The following is a 15,767-nucleotide window of genomic DNA, read 5'->3' on the forward strand; positions in this document are numbered from 1 at the left end:
TTTTCAATATTTGAATGACTTTTAAGGAAATTATATCAAACACACACCAAAACTATTCAAAAGAAAGATTACACGAATTTGCCTTCAATTCTACCTCCCAAAAAAGCATTTAAAAGTAACAAAGTTAATTTTCTTACCAACTCTGAAATAGACTAGTATATATCTAAACAATTTCTTTTTACTCTCACTTTGTCTTCTCCGCCTGCTGAGTTCATTCTATTAGAAGAAGATTCTTAATCCAGCTCAGCTGCTACAAATAAGTTTGAGGTTTAGACTTATGCCTTCTTAATTTCATTGATCTATCTATATATCTTCTATTATTAAATTATCTAGGATCTTGATTCTTTTTTTTTTTCTATTATTATTATTATTATTATTATTTTCTTACTCTTTTATGGATGAAAGTTCTAGTACATCTAGAAGGAAAGAGAACAGATCGATCACTTTGGGTTTGACCAAATAAAAATAAATAAATTATTGACATGGTGGAGATAAATTTAACTTGTGATAGATCTAAACCACTTTAACAATTTCCTTGTACAAAGAGTCTTTAAAATTGATTTTTCTCAAAATTCATAATTTTTTTTGAAATAAATTTAAATATAAGAAGTAATTTTTTTTATCACTAATCCAATGAATCTTGAGATATGCATGCTCGCAATAGATCGAAATATATAATTTTTCTTATGACAAATCTAAGCTTTTCATATCCCCCCCACCCCCCTCTCTATTTATCTAATCATTTATTTTTATTTCAAGGATGCAAGTTCTAATAAAGTAGATAGATCATCTTAGGTTTGACCATTAAAAGATAAATAATTGTTGCTTTGAGTGGAGATTAATTTAATTTGTGATAGATCTAGAGGTTGTGGGCGCCTTTAATTTTTTTTTTTTAAAGAGAAATTTTTAAATTGATATTTTCCAAATTTTAAAACTTTTTTAGAAAGAATTTTTGATAAAGAATGATTTATTTTTTTCATACATCCAATATATTTAGTAAATCGTTTGAGATGTATGACCAGAACAATAATTGATCTTGATCTTGTTACAATATGTATACATTGATGGACAAGCATCTTTTACTTTGACTCTTTTTTCTGTGGGTGATCTAGCATTTTGATTAAGTTCTTAAGATGTTATTTGACACGTATATATAAATTACTAGCAAGCTAGCAATTTTCATCATTTTTTGAATTTTTTTTCTATTACTTCACAAAATATTTTTGTCTTACAAAAGATCTAACTAAGCTTTCTTGTTTTTTTACTAGACTATGGATAACCAAAGCAAAATTCATGGTGATGAAGACGCAATGCTAATGGATGTTCCCATATCTGTTATCACACCTCAAAAATCAAAAGTTGATGATTTAGAGGTAAGCCTTAAAAAGTTCCTCTAATTATAAGGTGCTTATTTTTTTCCTTATAAGCCATGTACACTTTTTTTTGATGGGTACTTGAACAACTTTTTGATGTTAATTGTGCTATGAAAGAAAAGAATACAATTGAATCGTATCATAACAATAACATCTAAATAGTTCTATAAATAAAAATAAATTAAATGTTTGACATCACCTTGCTACAAAATCAAGTAATGAGAAAATCTCAAACTTCTACCCTTGTTTAAACACATAATAGATGAAAGTGTTTTGATCCATTTATACCCACATGAACATTGAAATAACATTGAATTAACGTTGAGAATCTAACTTAAATCGTTACTACTCTTATTTTTTTTTAATAAATACATATATTAAAAAGATAAATTAATTTGTATTACCGTTGAAACTACTGTTTCTTTTAACAAGAATAGAAAGTAAAACTTTCTTATAATGTGAAGATGCTTGAAAAATGATAAAGAAATTTGAACTTCCCAAGGAAATCATTGTTTCTATTATTGAAAACCTAAGACCAATGGAAAATCACTTTTTTTAAAAATTTTGTTGGTGGTAATCTGAAACTCTTATTAAGGTTTTAAAATGTTATAACACACATATAAATTACAATCAAGTTAGCAATTTTGATGTTTATTTTATTTAAAGGGAAACTTTTTGATAGTCTCCTCCAATATAATTAGTTCACACAATTTTTGATTTTACGAAATAAATAACAAATTATTTATATTTTCTACTAGAATATGGATACGCTCTTCAAAGTAGATGTTGAAGATGCAATAGTGGCGATTTCCATATCATCTGTCGCACCTCAAGATGATGTTTTAGAGGTAAGCTTTTGAAAAGTTTCTTCATTGTTTAGCTTACATATTTTAAGGTGCTTAGTTCTGTTCCTTTTAATACATGTAAAAATAATATTTTGATGCATTTGGGAATAAGTTTTTTAATGTTAGTTGTCTTAAAGAATAAAGATAAACATTTTTCTTTCTAGAGCCAAAGCATCTGAGGCACATAAAATCAACAACATTTAATTGTAGTATTAGAAGTTCTCTAACAAGTCTAAGGCTTCATTTGTCGTTTTAAGAGTATAAGGCGTCTAAATATGGATGCATATGTAAATGATAAGACATGTATTAAGAATATCTAAATTGACATCTCAATGTTAAGATGGTGTATTAAGATCTGAAAAATAAATAATACGTTTGTTATTGAACTCGTTAACATCCTCAGACTCAAAAACATAGAACCATCGAGGATTCATCTTAGTGACTCTCCAAAATAGATCATGCTCATCTCTCGTCATCACCGGTCCAGTCATTGTTCATGAAAATAGCCCTATCTCATAAACCTTGTCCATCCACAAAGCCATATCAACAACATACTGGACCCATAAATAATGCCCTGTCAAAATTTCGGGTGCCACTCCAGTCCCTACCAAACCCCTCAACAAAGTCAATACTTGAATGACTACATCTGATGAAGTCAGAGCTAGCGCAACAATCTCCTAAACTAGTGCCATTGCTTTCTCTTCTACCATATTAAAGATTATTTAGAAGTGTGGGGACTTGGACTTGTCTCTAACCTGGTCAACAGCTGGGGCGTTAGCCTTGGCTGGTGTTGCTGCCCTGATTATCTCCACTATCACGCATCACAATAGTAACTGCCGGCTCAAGTGCCTCGACTATAGCTTCTCCTGAACGTATCCACATCATTTGTGAGAGAAAAAGTGAATGTTATATACCAATTTGGATCACCATGGATAAAGTAATAACACGATAAAAAAACCTAAAGATTTGATCACAATCTAAGACACACACTAACTCCACAATGGGCAAACCATATTTTACCAACTAAGCAATACTATAACTGACTCATTTAAAAACATTAAGACAAGACATAAAGTCTCAAGTATAATAGATTAAGAAATGTGAATGTATAAATTATTATAACTTCAGAATCCAAAAGTCATCATACATGAGTTCAACTAAAATACTTGAGAAGAGTAATAAATAAATAAATAAAACAATTTTTGAAAGAGATAAACACCAGTCCCCTAGAATATCTGTGGCAGCTTGAAAAGGAGTAACTCATCGTCACATAAGAAGTGCAACTGCTTCGAATTTGGGGCCTCGTGAAAGATTCTAGATCATAGTCTGCGCTCAAACAAAATTGCAATAGTAGCATTAGTACAAACACCAATATACTAGTAGGTATCATAGGCATTTAAATCCAACAAACAAGTAGACATGTAAATCCAACAAGAAGGTAGACATAATCAATAACTCATCAAGTCAAGTAGTCAACATCCACCAGGTAGATAATCTCACTTCCGATATATTAATGTCGACACATCACCAGATATATAAGTCACCACAACAGAAATAATAAAATCACAAACTCTAAATAATATAAGCGTTCACACACAAATATGCAATTACATCCACACTGAGTTATATCAGAAAAGTTTCTGCATCTCATTAGGCTTATCTGTGACTCACTCAATCACACATACTAAAAGACTTTAATATTTTTCAACTATTCATGAGCCCCTATCTATTCATGTACCGTACCTGTGTGGTACTCGATCCATTACACAATCATATATCATATTGAAATGGTATTCATCACCCACAACTGCTTATTCAAAAGCTCACATCGAAATCGAGTCACTCATCATCAAAATAGTGTATATATATAGCTTAGTATGTTATCTGTTCTTTACAGACTTACAATACACACAAGTAACTAATCAAAGATTGAGCAAGCTAATTCACTTTGAGCCATTCATTTCCTCAAAGTCTAAAACAAATAAATTTAAAAGTATTTAATCATCTACTATTCAAACAATGGCCTTGAAAATTTTCAAACCCACTTCTTTCTACCCTTTCTCAAGGTCTAATTTATAACCTAAGGGTTATTTCATCATACAATAGTTTTCCATGATCACAATAGCTAATTCATGGAGTTTCTACTCTATTAATTAACCCCTTTAAAGCACTTTATATGCTAAATTAATTCATTCTTATGGGACTGTAGGTTCTCACTACATCATGAACAAGACTTAACTCATCAACAGAAAATGAACGCAACAAGCATGAAGAATACTTGGTTCATACTTTTAATCACTCTCAGAGTCTCTTCTAGAGGTCTATATGACTAGGTCACCTCCTAACATAACACGACATAACATTACATCACAACACAAACCATATAGATTAAACAAGAGATATAAGTTTTTATACCCTCCCTATCTTTGAGGTCTTATTAGATAATTCACTATGGGGACTCCAACTAAATATTTTAAAACATTATATGCTAGTTTATGGTTGTGATGACTAGCGGTGGTAATAGTGAATGTCAATTGATGATGGTGTGCCAACTAATATTGGCGTTATGGATAGTACTTATTGGTAATGATGGTTGTAGCAGTTTATGGTAGTATTACCGGGGTGGTTAATAGTTAACGATAGTGATGAATGATGACGGTGGTTGGAAATATATATAGTTGTGAGTGGTTACTTATGATGGTGATTGTCGATAATGCTCGATGATTTTATTATAATGATGATTGATGAAAATAATAATTGTAAATGATAGCTAGTGGTGTTGTAGTTGATTTAGGGATGGTAGTGGTGGTCGTTGATGATGGCAGTTGTGGGCGGTTGATGGTAGTAGTTGATAATGATGGACAATTATGATGATGATTGATAATGATGGAGTATGGAGCTAGCAATGAATGGATAGAATTAGTGAACTGTAATGTATTTAGAAACCTTTGAATAGACATATCAATGATATTAGACTTTGTTATAGATCTAATCATTTATACCTATCCAGACCCAACAAATGGCCACATCATAACAAAATGTACTTAATGATTGAGATTCTAACCTAAAAAACATACATATTTAATGGATGAGATTTGAATGATTAAAATTAAATCTTAATTAATGCAAACAAAAGAGACCTAAATTATAATATTTACTAGTAGATATCACCCATACACATTTTTTTTCTCCGTTGTGCGATATTCTTAGTTAAGTATGCATTATGTCAAAAACTGATAAGTCTTCAGAGAAAACCTTCTTTCATATGATATTTAATACTTCTACTTACCATATTTTCACACGAATAGATCGATTCATCCATAGAACAACCTATGATATGACCAAACTATCTCAAATGATCTTTTCATGTTTTAACATTTCTGAAAAAATGTATACAATTTTTTTGAATAGGGAGGATAATTATATCAATAATAACTAGGTAGATTCATTTCACATATCATGATAATGGATAATATAGTAGTTTTTCAATTTGGAAATTTATCATAACCACTAGTCAGATGGATCTAAGCTTTTCATAATTTTTCCTCTTCATCTAGCCATTTCTTTCCATTTTTCCATTTTAAGGATTCAAGTTTTAGTAAATCTAGGTCAGAATAGAGGAGATCAATCCTCGTAGATTTGGCCAAATTAAAAGAGAAATAATTGCTACTGTGGTGAGGATTAATTTAGTATGTGATAGATGTTGTGACAACTTTTAACAATTTCATTATAAAAAGAAGCTTTTAAAATTGATTTTACCCAAAAATATAACTTTCTTAGAAAAAGATTTGGATTTAGGATGAATTTTTTTTTGTAACACATTCAATGAATTTAGTGAAATTTAAAAGATGCAAGACCACAAACATCAATGATCTTGCTATAGAATGTATAATATAGATGGACAAATATTTTTTATTTGGGTATTGTAGAACTTTGATTAAGTTCTTAAAATATTACTTGAAATATAGTAAATGAGCTATTTACATCTCTTTTGAAAGCCTTCTCCATCACTTCATACAAGTTTTCATTTTACAAAAGATCTAACTATTTTTTTTTCATATGTTTTACTTGGATATGAATAAGCAGTACAAAGTTGGTGATGAAGATGCAACATTAAGGGAAGTTCCCATATCTTTTTTCGCACCTCAAGAATCAAAAGATGATGTTGTTGAGGTAAGCTTTTTAAAAGTTCCTCCAATTATAAGGTGTTAGTTTTTGTCCTTTTGAGATGTGTACAAAAAACTTTTGATGGATTCTTGAACAACTTGTTAATGTTAATTGGTTATGAAAGAAAGAAAAATATTCTTCTCTAGAACTAAGACATAAGGATTACATCACAACATCAATATTTGAATATTTCATATAGATAAATATAAGTCTAAATTCTATTTTCTAATTTTGTTGTTTTTAGTTACGTTCTACATTCATGCCAAAAAATGATAGGTCTTTCAAGACAACTTTCGTCCATACGGTATTATTCACTATTATAAAATTAATGGCTATAATGTATGAAGAGAGTTTTTATTTTTAGAGAGATTTTTTTAAGCATAAACATATGTAAATATTTTTTATTCATTTGGAAACAACTTTCTTAATGTTAGTCGTCTAATGGAAGAAAGAGAAGGATTTTCTTTCTAAAGCTAAAACTTTTGAATCGCATAACAACAACAACATTTAACTATTTATCAATCCCAAACAAGTTAAAATTGATTATATGAATCCTCATTTCTCCATTTAAGCAAAATTAATCACGCCATAGTCATACAAATAAAAGTAGAAGTAAAAAATATGTTAAATGCATATAAGTAATAGTAATAATGATAATAGTAGTTTGAGAATTTCTCTAACAAGGCTAAGGCCTCATATTTGTTTTAAATGTATAGTGAAGATGTCTAAATCTGAATGTATATTTGACTGATAAGATGTGCATTAGCAATCTCTTTATAGACTATTCAATATTAAGACGATGTATTAAAATATGAATACTAAATAATAAGGTTGCTCATTATTGAACATAAAATATGTAAAATGGTTATTTATTTAAAGTTTAATAAGCACAAAGTTTAGGTAAAATGAAAAAAATGATACAATCTATGACCAAATTAGTAGTAATGTACTCATACTTTATGGAGGACATAGTATCCACTTGAATATTTTTTAAGCATCCGTTTGACATTTATCAATTGTGACACAAGATAAAACTTAATTATGGAAGAATATAATGATTCATGAGATTAAATTTCAAAAGATTCATTTGATTACTTTGAGAAAAAATTGAAGTGTGAATGAAAGGATCTCCATTTTTACTTTGTTCGAAGAGTGTAAGTAAGTGAAAATGATCAAACCCATTTGTTTGTACCTTTTGATCAACAAGTGTGTACAAACGAAATAACAAAACTTTTATTTTTTTATTTATCCCACCCGATAATGCCAAATAAGTGCTTTAAAAATATTCGGGGGGGAGGGGGGGAAGGGGGGGAGGGTCATAGGACCGCCATAAAATATGAGTGTGTTATAAAAAAATCGGTCATAGTAAATGTGTCTTTTCAACCATTTAATCTAAAATTTAAGAAACTAAAATTAATTTAAAACTACAAAAATATTTTAAAAAAAAATTATATGATGGTTGATGGTTGTGATGACTAGCTACATTGGTGGTGGATGTCAATTGAGGATGGTGTATTGACTAATGATGGTGTTGTTGATATAAGCTATTGATAGTGATGGTGGTAGAAGTTGAATGTAGTAGTTTGGTGGTGGTTGATAGTTGGACAATAGTGATAATTAATGATTGTGGTGATAGATGATGGTGGCTAACAATATAATTGTGACTTATCATAGTGATTGCCGATAAAGTTCGATGATTTTTATTCCAATTATGATTGGTGCCAATAATAATTGTAAATAATAGATGATGGTGGCTATGATGCATGAAGAACATTTTTATTTTTAGTGACTGATTTTTTTCAAGTATTAAAAACATATAAATATTTTTTTTTTCAAATCGAAATCATACATGACTTAAGAAAATTACTATTGTATCACCTCAGTATAAAATATGTGAGATAATGAAAAAAAAATCAAACATCTACCCGTGATAAAACTCACCATATACAAAAGTCTTTTGAGCCATTTATACCCATATAAAAAAGTTAGTTTAATAAACATCCATGTGAGATGAAATCGTGATATAAAATTAAGTTAAGTTTTATGTGGACATGTAATTTAAATTTTTAAGTTGTATTTTTGGCTCATAAAAATAAAATCTCCAGAAGTTATTAAAACTATCAAAATACCCCGAATTATTTTTTACAATCTTACCAAATAAGAAAAAGTTCATAACAAAAGTATAATACACTATCAAAAAGTTTTTCTAAAAAAAAAATACAACATTTATTGATTGAACTTTAATTTAGTTCAATAAAATGGTAACATTAAACATGAGTTGTAGTGTAGTACTCTTTAATATAATTGAACATGGTCAATACCTTTAGTAATTATATCATCATGTTCATATTTCGTAAATATTTTATTACTCCTTTGGTATTCTTGCACAATATTATGTAGATATATGATTTTTTTAATATAAAATATAAACTTGTGCGTCAATTTTTGTAGTTGAAAATGTGACATCATGATATAAAATTTCCAAATCAAATATTTTTTGGAGAATTTGGGATTTCATCTCATAATTTGAAATCATGAGATGAAATCACTTGTCCAAATACTGGTTTTCATCTCATGATTTCAAATCACAAGATGAAATCACTTGTCCAAACGCCTACAAATTAAGCATCATAATTTTGATGAAAATTGAACAAACATTAAATTAACATAGAGCACTTGACTTACTATCATTACTCCTCTTAAACTATGCTATAGATAAATATATTAAAATACAAATTAGTTTGTGTAATTAACTATTGAAACTATAATTTCTTTTAACAAGAATAGAAAGTAACCTTTTTTATGTGAAGATGCTATAAGAGTTGCAAAGAAACTTGAGTTTTTTCAAGAATATCATTGCATTTGTTATTGAAAGCATAAGATTTACGAAAAAACATCTATTTCTTTCTATTTTGTGATATTCTAGAACTTTATTAAGTATTAAAATATTAATTAATGTATATACTAGCAATTTCATCATTATTTCGTTAGATGATATCTTTTTTATTGTTTCCTCCAATATTACTTCACACAATTTTTAATTTTACATAATATATAACTAAGTATTTATTTTCTACCAGAAAATGGATAAGCACCACAAAGTTGATCGTAGAGATGCAATAATGGCAATTCCGATATCTTCTGTTGCACCACAAGCTGGTGTGTCATTGGTAAGCTTTAAAAAAATTATTTATTGTTTAACATACTTATTATAAGGTATTTAGTTCTTCTTCTATTAAGACAGGTATACAAATCTTTTGTTCTATTCGATAAGAACTTTTCTAGTATTAGTAATCTTACGGAAGAAAGATAATTTTTTTCTAGAGCTAGCACATCTAAGTCACATAACAATAACATTTAACTATATCTCAATTAAAAAAAAAATGAATTTGGCTGTATGAATCCTCATTTCTCTATTTAAACTAAACTGATCATGCTATAGTGACATAAATAAAAAAAGTTAAACAATCATTTGAATACATATAAGTAATAGTAATAGTTGTAGTGTATTAGAAGTTTTCTAGCAAGTTTAAATCCTCATTTTTTTATGATTATATATAAGACGTCAAAATCTGAATGCATATCTGAATGATAGAAGTGCATGAATCTTTGAATAGACATCTCAATATTAAGAGAATGTATTAAGATCTGAATACTAAAAAATATGTCTGCTTATTACTGTACATCTTTTAGTTTAAGAATTTCCTTAGAAATAGAAGCCTTTAAAATTAATTTTCACCCAAAATATTAATTTGGTTAGAATGAAATTCTGATTTTGGATGGAACTTTTCATCTCACATTCAATTATTTAGTAAAACTTTAGAGATGCATAGCCACAACCATCATTGATGTTGTTACAAAATGCATAAGATTGATGGACAAGTATTTTTTTGGGCATTCTAGCACTTTGTGTGTGTGTATATATATATATCTTACTAGCAAACAAGCAATTTTGGAGTTTTTTTAGAACCTTCTTAATTACTTCTCACAATTTTTCAGTTTATAAAATATCTAATTATTTTTTTCATACTAAAATATGAATAAGCTGGATCGAATGGATGGTGATGAGGATGCAACATTAACAGAAGTTCCTATATCTTTTATCGCACTGGAAAAAGCAAAGGTTGATGTTTTACAGGTACACTTTTGAAAAGTTCTTCTCTTTTTTGTTTTGAAAGGTTCTTCCAATTATAAGTTGATTGTTTTTTTCCTTTTATGACATGTACACAAATCTTTTGATGAATTCTTGAACAACTTTTTAATATTAATGGTTTTATGAAAACACGAGAAATGTTCTTCTCTAAAGCTAAATGGTATGAATTGTATTATAACAACAACATTTAAATAAGCTATATCGATAATAATAATAATAAAAAACAACAACAAATCAAGTGTAATCTCATGGAATGGGGTTCTCAATTACTTCACACAATTTTTCAGTTTATAAAATATCTAATTATTTTTTCCATACTAGAATATGGATAAGCAGGACCGAAATGATGGTGATGAGGATGCAACATTAACAGAAGTTCCTATATCTTTTATCGCACTGGAAAAAGCAAATGTTGATGTTTTGCAGGTACACTTTTGAAAAGTTCTTTTCTTTTAGTTTTGAAAGGTTCTTCCAATTATAGATTTGCTTTTTTTCCTTTTAAAACATGTACAAAAATCTTTTGATGAATTCTTGAACAACTTTTTAATATTAATAATTTCATGAAAACAATAGAAATGTTCTTCTCTAAAGCTAAAAGATATGAATTGTATTACAACAACATTTAAATATTCCATATCGATAATAATAATAAAAAACAACAATAAACCCAGTGTAATCCGATGAAATGGGGTTTGCGAAGAATAAAGTTTACACATACCTTACCATTACCTTAGAAGTAGAGTAGTTGTTTCTGATAAACCCTTAGCTGAAAGAAAAAGTAGTCCAAAGTAGTATATATATATAATAGTAACAATAATAATACTTTTAAAGGTCATCTAACAAGCTAAGTCTAGAGTTTCATTCAAAATTAATCGTACAAATACGTCGGAAACAATTATAGGCCTGACCTAACCTTCTAGAAAAAAATAGAAGAAACATACTTCATTGTATTGTGCTGTCCATGCCATGATCCTTTAGAATATAAAATGTTGATGCTTCAATATTTTATGTATTACTTGATGACAAAATGTTGAGTCTCCCCACTTTGTCCAGATAATTACCTTTTGAGAATGGATATTTGATAAATTTGAATTCCATAACTAATGTTTTGATTGCAGAATGAAATGCTACCAAAAAATATGCATTACATGCATACACATACATTTGAACATAGAAAGCGAAATTGGATCATCAAGAATATTTCTCGCCCAGGTGGTTTAATAATTGATTATGTAAGTTTTCTTTTGATTAATATACATGTTTTCCTGCCAACAAAATCTGCCAACAAAAATCGATTATATTTTTTATTTGATGAAATTATGACAAAATAAATATTCTATAATTGTCGGCAAACAGGTCTACCATCATTTGGAGACAAACAAAAAGTTTCGATCTCTGATAGAGGTTTACAAATTTCTTGTATATGGGGAAGTTCCTGAAATAACGAAGAAATTAAGAGAAAATGAAGAACCATTACAGGTTAGCTCAAAAATATTATATTAGAATTAATAGTGAGATCGACTCTTTATGCATGATCATTAAAATGATTTAATTTGCAGGTAACACCGAGACGTAAACCACATGTGCGCGGTAAAAAATTGATAAAAAAATATGTAGTTGGAACATGCATCGAATCTTGCAACGGGATTTACATTAAAAATCGGGGAGAAGCTAACTACTTATCCGAACGTGACATCCCTTCAAACATTGGTAAGCAAAGTTAAGAAAGTCACAATAAAACATATATTGTTCCTCTATATATTGTTTTTATTATTATTGTTTGTATTTTCACGTTCATTGTCCTTGCCCTATTTAATTCTTATAATATTTATTTTTTATGGCCAGAAAAAAAGAGAAAAAGAGAAAACGAAGATTTGTATGGGCATCAACAGGTGAACTTGGGAGATGATGCAACACATGTCAACTCAGGAGATGCTGCATTAAGTACTTTCGTACACACTTTTCTTTACCTTTGGGATTTTGAGCTCATACCCGAGGCACACAATGAAAATCTTTCCTAGAAAATTTGTAATTGTATTAGTTTTTCAATTGAATATTGAAGAAAGTTATTTTTCTTAGGTTATTTATGAAAAATATTGAATTATGACTTTGTATCGTAATGTGCATTATGCTTAAAGTTTTCGTTTTCCCATTTCTAAGACTAATAATTTTGTTTAGAAAAATTTGTAGTACTATTTTTGTCCCAATATTATTGTTTATATTAATAATCGTAAATATAATAAAATTGTTTTACATGTTGATTGGACTTTTCCCCTTTATTGAAAGACAATTGTCATTTTGTTATAAATATAGTGAATGTCTATCTTTTAGAGAAAATTAGGAATCCTAACTTTTGGACCAAGCCAATTTTTTACTATAAATAAAAGGGGGATTTTCTTCTTATTTTATAGTTTTACAATACATTATCAGCTTGAGACTACCATCTAAATATTGAAGACTAAGATATGGATATTTCTCAAGAAAGTTATCCAATTATGAAGGCATTTGTTTGATTGATTCTGCTAAAACACATATTATATTCAAAAATGAAAAGTATTTTTCTCATTTAAGTATGGGAAAGATAAATGTTACCATAATTTTTGGTAGTACTAATTTGATAGAGGGCTTCCAAAGAGTCATTATAATTTTGCCTAAGAGAGATAAACTCATCATAGATAATGCTATATTTTCTCCTATGTTTCCGAGAAACTTTTTGAGTTTAAGATATTTGTGAAAATTATTATCATATCAAGACAATGGATGAAATTAATCATGAATATCTTGGTATCACCAAGAATGTCTCTGGACAAACATGTGTTAGATATAAGTTTCATGCTTTAACTTCTAGCTTGTATTCTACAAAGATTAGTGCAATTGAGACACATTCTATAGTAAACCAGAAATTTAGTAATCTCAATACTGTCATACGTTGACATGATTGTATGTGACATCCTGGATTTATAACGATAATATGAATTATAACAAGTTAATCGGACATTCATTAAAGAACTTGAAGATTCCTTTTAATTGTTAGTTTTCTTGTACAATTTGTTATCAAGGCAAGTTAATTGTGAGAAATCACCAATAAAAATTGTGATAGAGTCCCCTACGTTCTTGGAACATATACATGAGGATATTTGTGGACCTATTCATCCACCTAGAGGGTAGTTTAAATTCTTTATGATCCTAATAGATGCTTCTTTGAGATGGTCTCATGTCTTAATATTATCATCTCACAATTTGGACTTTGCAAAATTGTTTGGACTGTAATACCCCCAAAATTTCTAAGCTAAGGTCCTAACCATTCTTTATTTACATGCAAGATTGTATCAAGTAATTTTAAATTTCTCATCGATATAAAGGTCAATTATGTACTGTGGGAATGGATTAGGATATGATTTAAGGTCACAAGAACCCCCTAGCACAAAGTTGAGTTCAAAGCTTCCTTACCGATTAGATTTTGACATAATATTGTATTTAGGTCAACTTCAAATGATCATATATCTCCATACATAATAAATTAGGTAGCTGATGAACTATAAAATTGAAGGTTTTTGAGACCTCTTTCTAATGGTACCAACTTCTCCTCATTTAGAGTTCAGAGTAAATAGTTATGACATTTTACCAAAGACTACCATATTAAATATTCCTCATACGAATTGCTTTAGTGGACCGTGAAAATTTCGACCACCCAAACTGTTTGTAATACCTTGAACTTTTGTCAATTTTTAAGTTATGGATCAACTTCAACGACCATAACTTTCGATACACGATGAATTAGGTGAACCATGAGGTATCAATTCGAAGGTCTCTGTGTCCTGTTTCCAACGCCGCTGAGTTTGCTAAATTCCGAGTTTGGCTGAAGGAGTTATGCAAGTTTGAGTGCAGCCTCTCTAGTTAAGGCATTTTCATCCATTTTAAGGAGGGGTATTTTGGTATTTTCCTTACCCCACTAGCCTAGCACATTTTTAAAAAAAAATTCTTCTCCCAAATAGGGGTCTAAACTGATTGAGATCAGTTCTCATTCATTCCAAAAGTGCGTAGGGTTTTTAGTGAGAAGTTCAACATGAGAAAACAAAAAGAGGATTCGAGCATTCTTTCAAGAACATGAAAATTTCGCCAAGAACTTGGTTTTTTTGAGGTATGTAACCTCTCATAGTGTTGAATTATTCACCCTCACGCCAATCATGTATTTTTATTAATAATTCTTCCTTGAGCTTGGTTGATTTGAAATTTTTGAGAAATTCTTGAGGTTTTAGCTTCATTCTTTAAGAATGGAGTCTTGTTGAGTTCTTGAGGTGAGGGTCTTGCGAATGAGTGCTGTTTTTGATGGATTAAAGTGAGTTTTCTATTAAGTTGTTGGGTTTATGAATCCAAAATAGTATGGAAGGAAATCATTCGATTCTAGATGAGTTAGGTCTTGAATTTAGCAAAAACAATTCGTCAAAGTTCTGGGTTTGTGGTGGGGAATGGCACCCCCAAGGCGCCAAGAGGGCTGGCGCCCTGTGCCTGTAGTGTGCCGAACTAACCCCGAGTACTTGGAGGTCTAGTGCGGCGCGCTGATTTTTGATTAACGCTATCAAAGATACTTCATCCAATACTATGCATCATCGATTGTTCAATAGTAATATAACCCAACTAAGTGAGTTGGGGTCGAGTCCCAAGGGAGTGGTTCGTACTGAAGAATCAATAGAAAAATATAAATATGTTCAAGTCAATCATAGCTAAAATATTTATGAAGAAAAACATAATTCAAGTTTGGGGTGACACAAGTGTCAAATATCAAAGGGGGGTTTTTGTATTCAATTATCAACTAAAACAGCAAATAACACAAAAATACGAATATGGAGATGAGATTCTTGGGATGTGATAGGATTATGGGCCAAGGTAAACAACCGGGTAATTGTAATTAATAGTAAATAATTGCAAATCAGTGAATAAGCTAGACTTTAGTGGGGATAAACTTTTTCTCGAACAATTTACCCCGAATCAAATTGGTTTCTCTCGAACATCAAATTGGAAATCTTCAAATCTTCTAAGCTTAAGTAAATGTCTCCAAAAACTCACTTCTAAGTTCTAGGCTTGAAAACTGAATAATAACACCGATCAAAACTGAATTCTTCTTTTAAACTAAGAATTTAAACAAGTATTTATAGTTGTCAAAAAGTTGTGGTGCGAAGGTCCAGTTGGCGTAGTTAGTCGGGATCGACGATCCAATCGGCGATCCGC

General features: G+C 29.6%; 1 protein-coding gene across 1 annotated transcript; it reads left to right on the forward strand.

The window, feature by feature from the left end:
- Positions 1 to 1,271: 1,271 nt before the first annotated feature.
- On the forward strand, positions 1,272 to 12,559 carry LOC125833110 (uncharacterized). The gene is made up of 10 exons (XM_049512258.1): positions 1,272 to 1,373; positions 2,132 to 2,221; positions 6,305 to 6,391; positions 9,466 to 9,554; positions 10,418 to 10,523; positions 10,860 to 10,964; positions 11,657 to 11,770; positions 11,895 to 12,017; positions 12,098 to 12,248; positions 12,384 to 12,559. Exons 1-10 carry the CDS (start codon positions 1,272 to 1,274, stop codon positions 12,557 to 12,559), a joined length of 1,143 nt encoding a protein of 380 aa, XP_049368215.1.
- Positions 12,560 to 15,767: the final 3,208 nt, after the last annotated feature.

Source organism: Solanum verrucosum, unplaced genomic scaffold, assembly GCF_900185275.1.
Source record: "Solanum verrucosum unplaced genomic scaffold, falcon-dt-bn FXZP01000288.1, whole genome shotgun sequence".
Lineage (NCBI taxonomy): Eukaryota > Viridiplantae > Streptophyta > Magnoliopsida > Solanales > Solanaceae > Solanum > Solanum verrucosum.

Coding starts and splice junctions, on each gene's coding strand:
- LOC125833110 (XM_049512258.1), top strand. CDS start 1,272: ATGGATAACCAAAGCAAAATTCATGGTGATGAAGACGCAATGCTAATG. Junction 10,965..11,656: donor CAAATGTTGATGTTTTGCAG/GTACACTTTTGA, acceptor TTTTGATTGCAG/AATGAAATGCTACCAAAAAA. Junction 11,771..11,894: donor GTGGTTTAATAATTGATTAT/GTAAGTTTTCTT, acceptor GTCGGCAAACAG/GTCTACCATCATTTGGAGAC.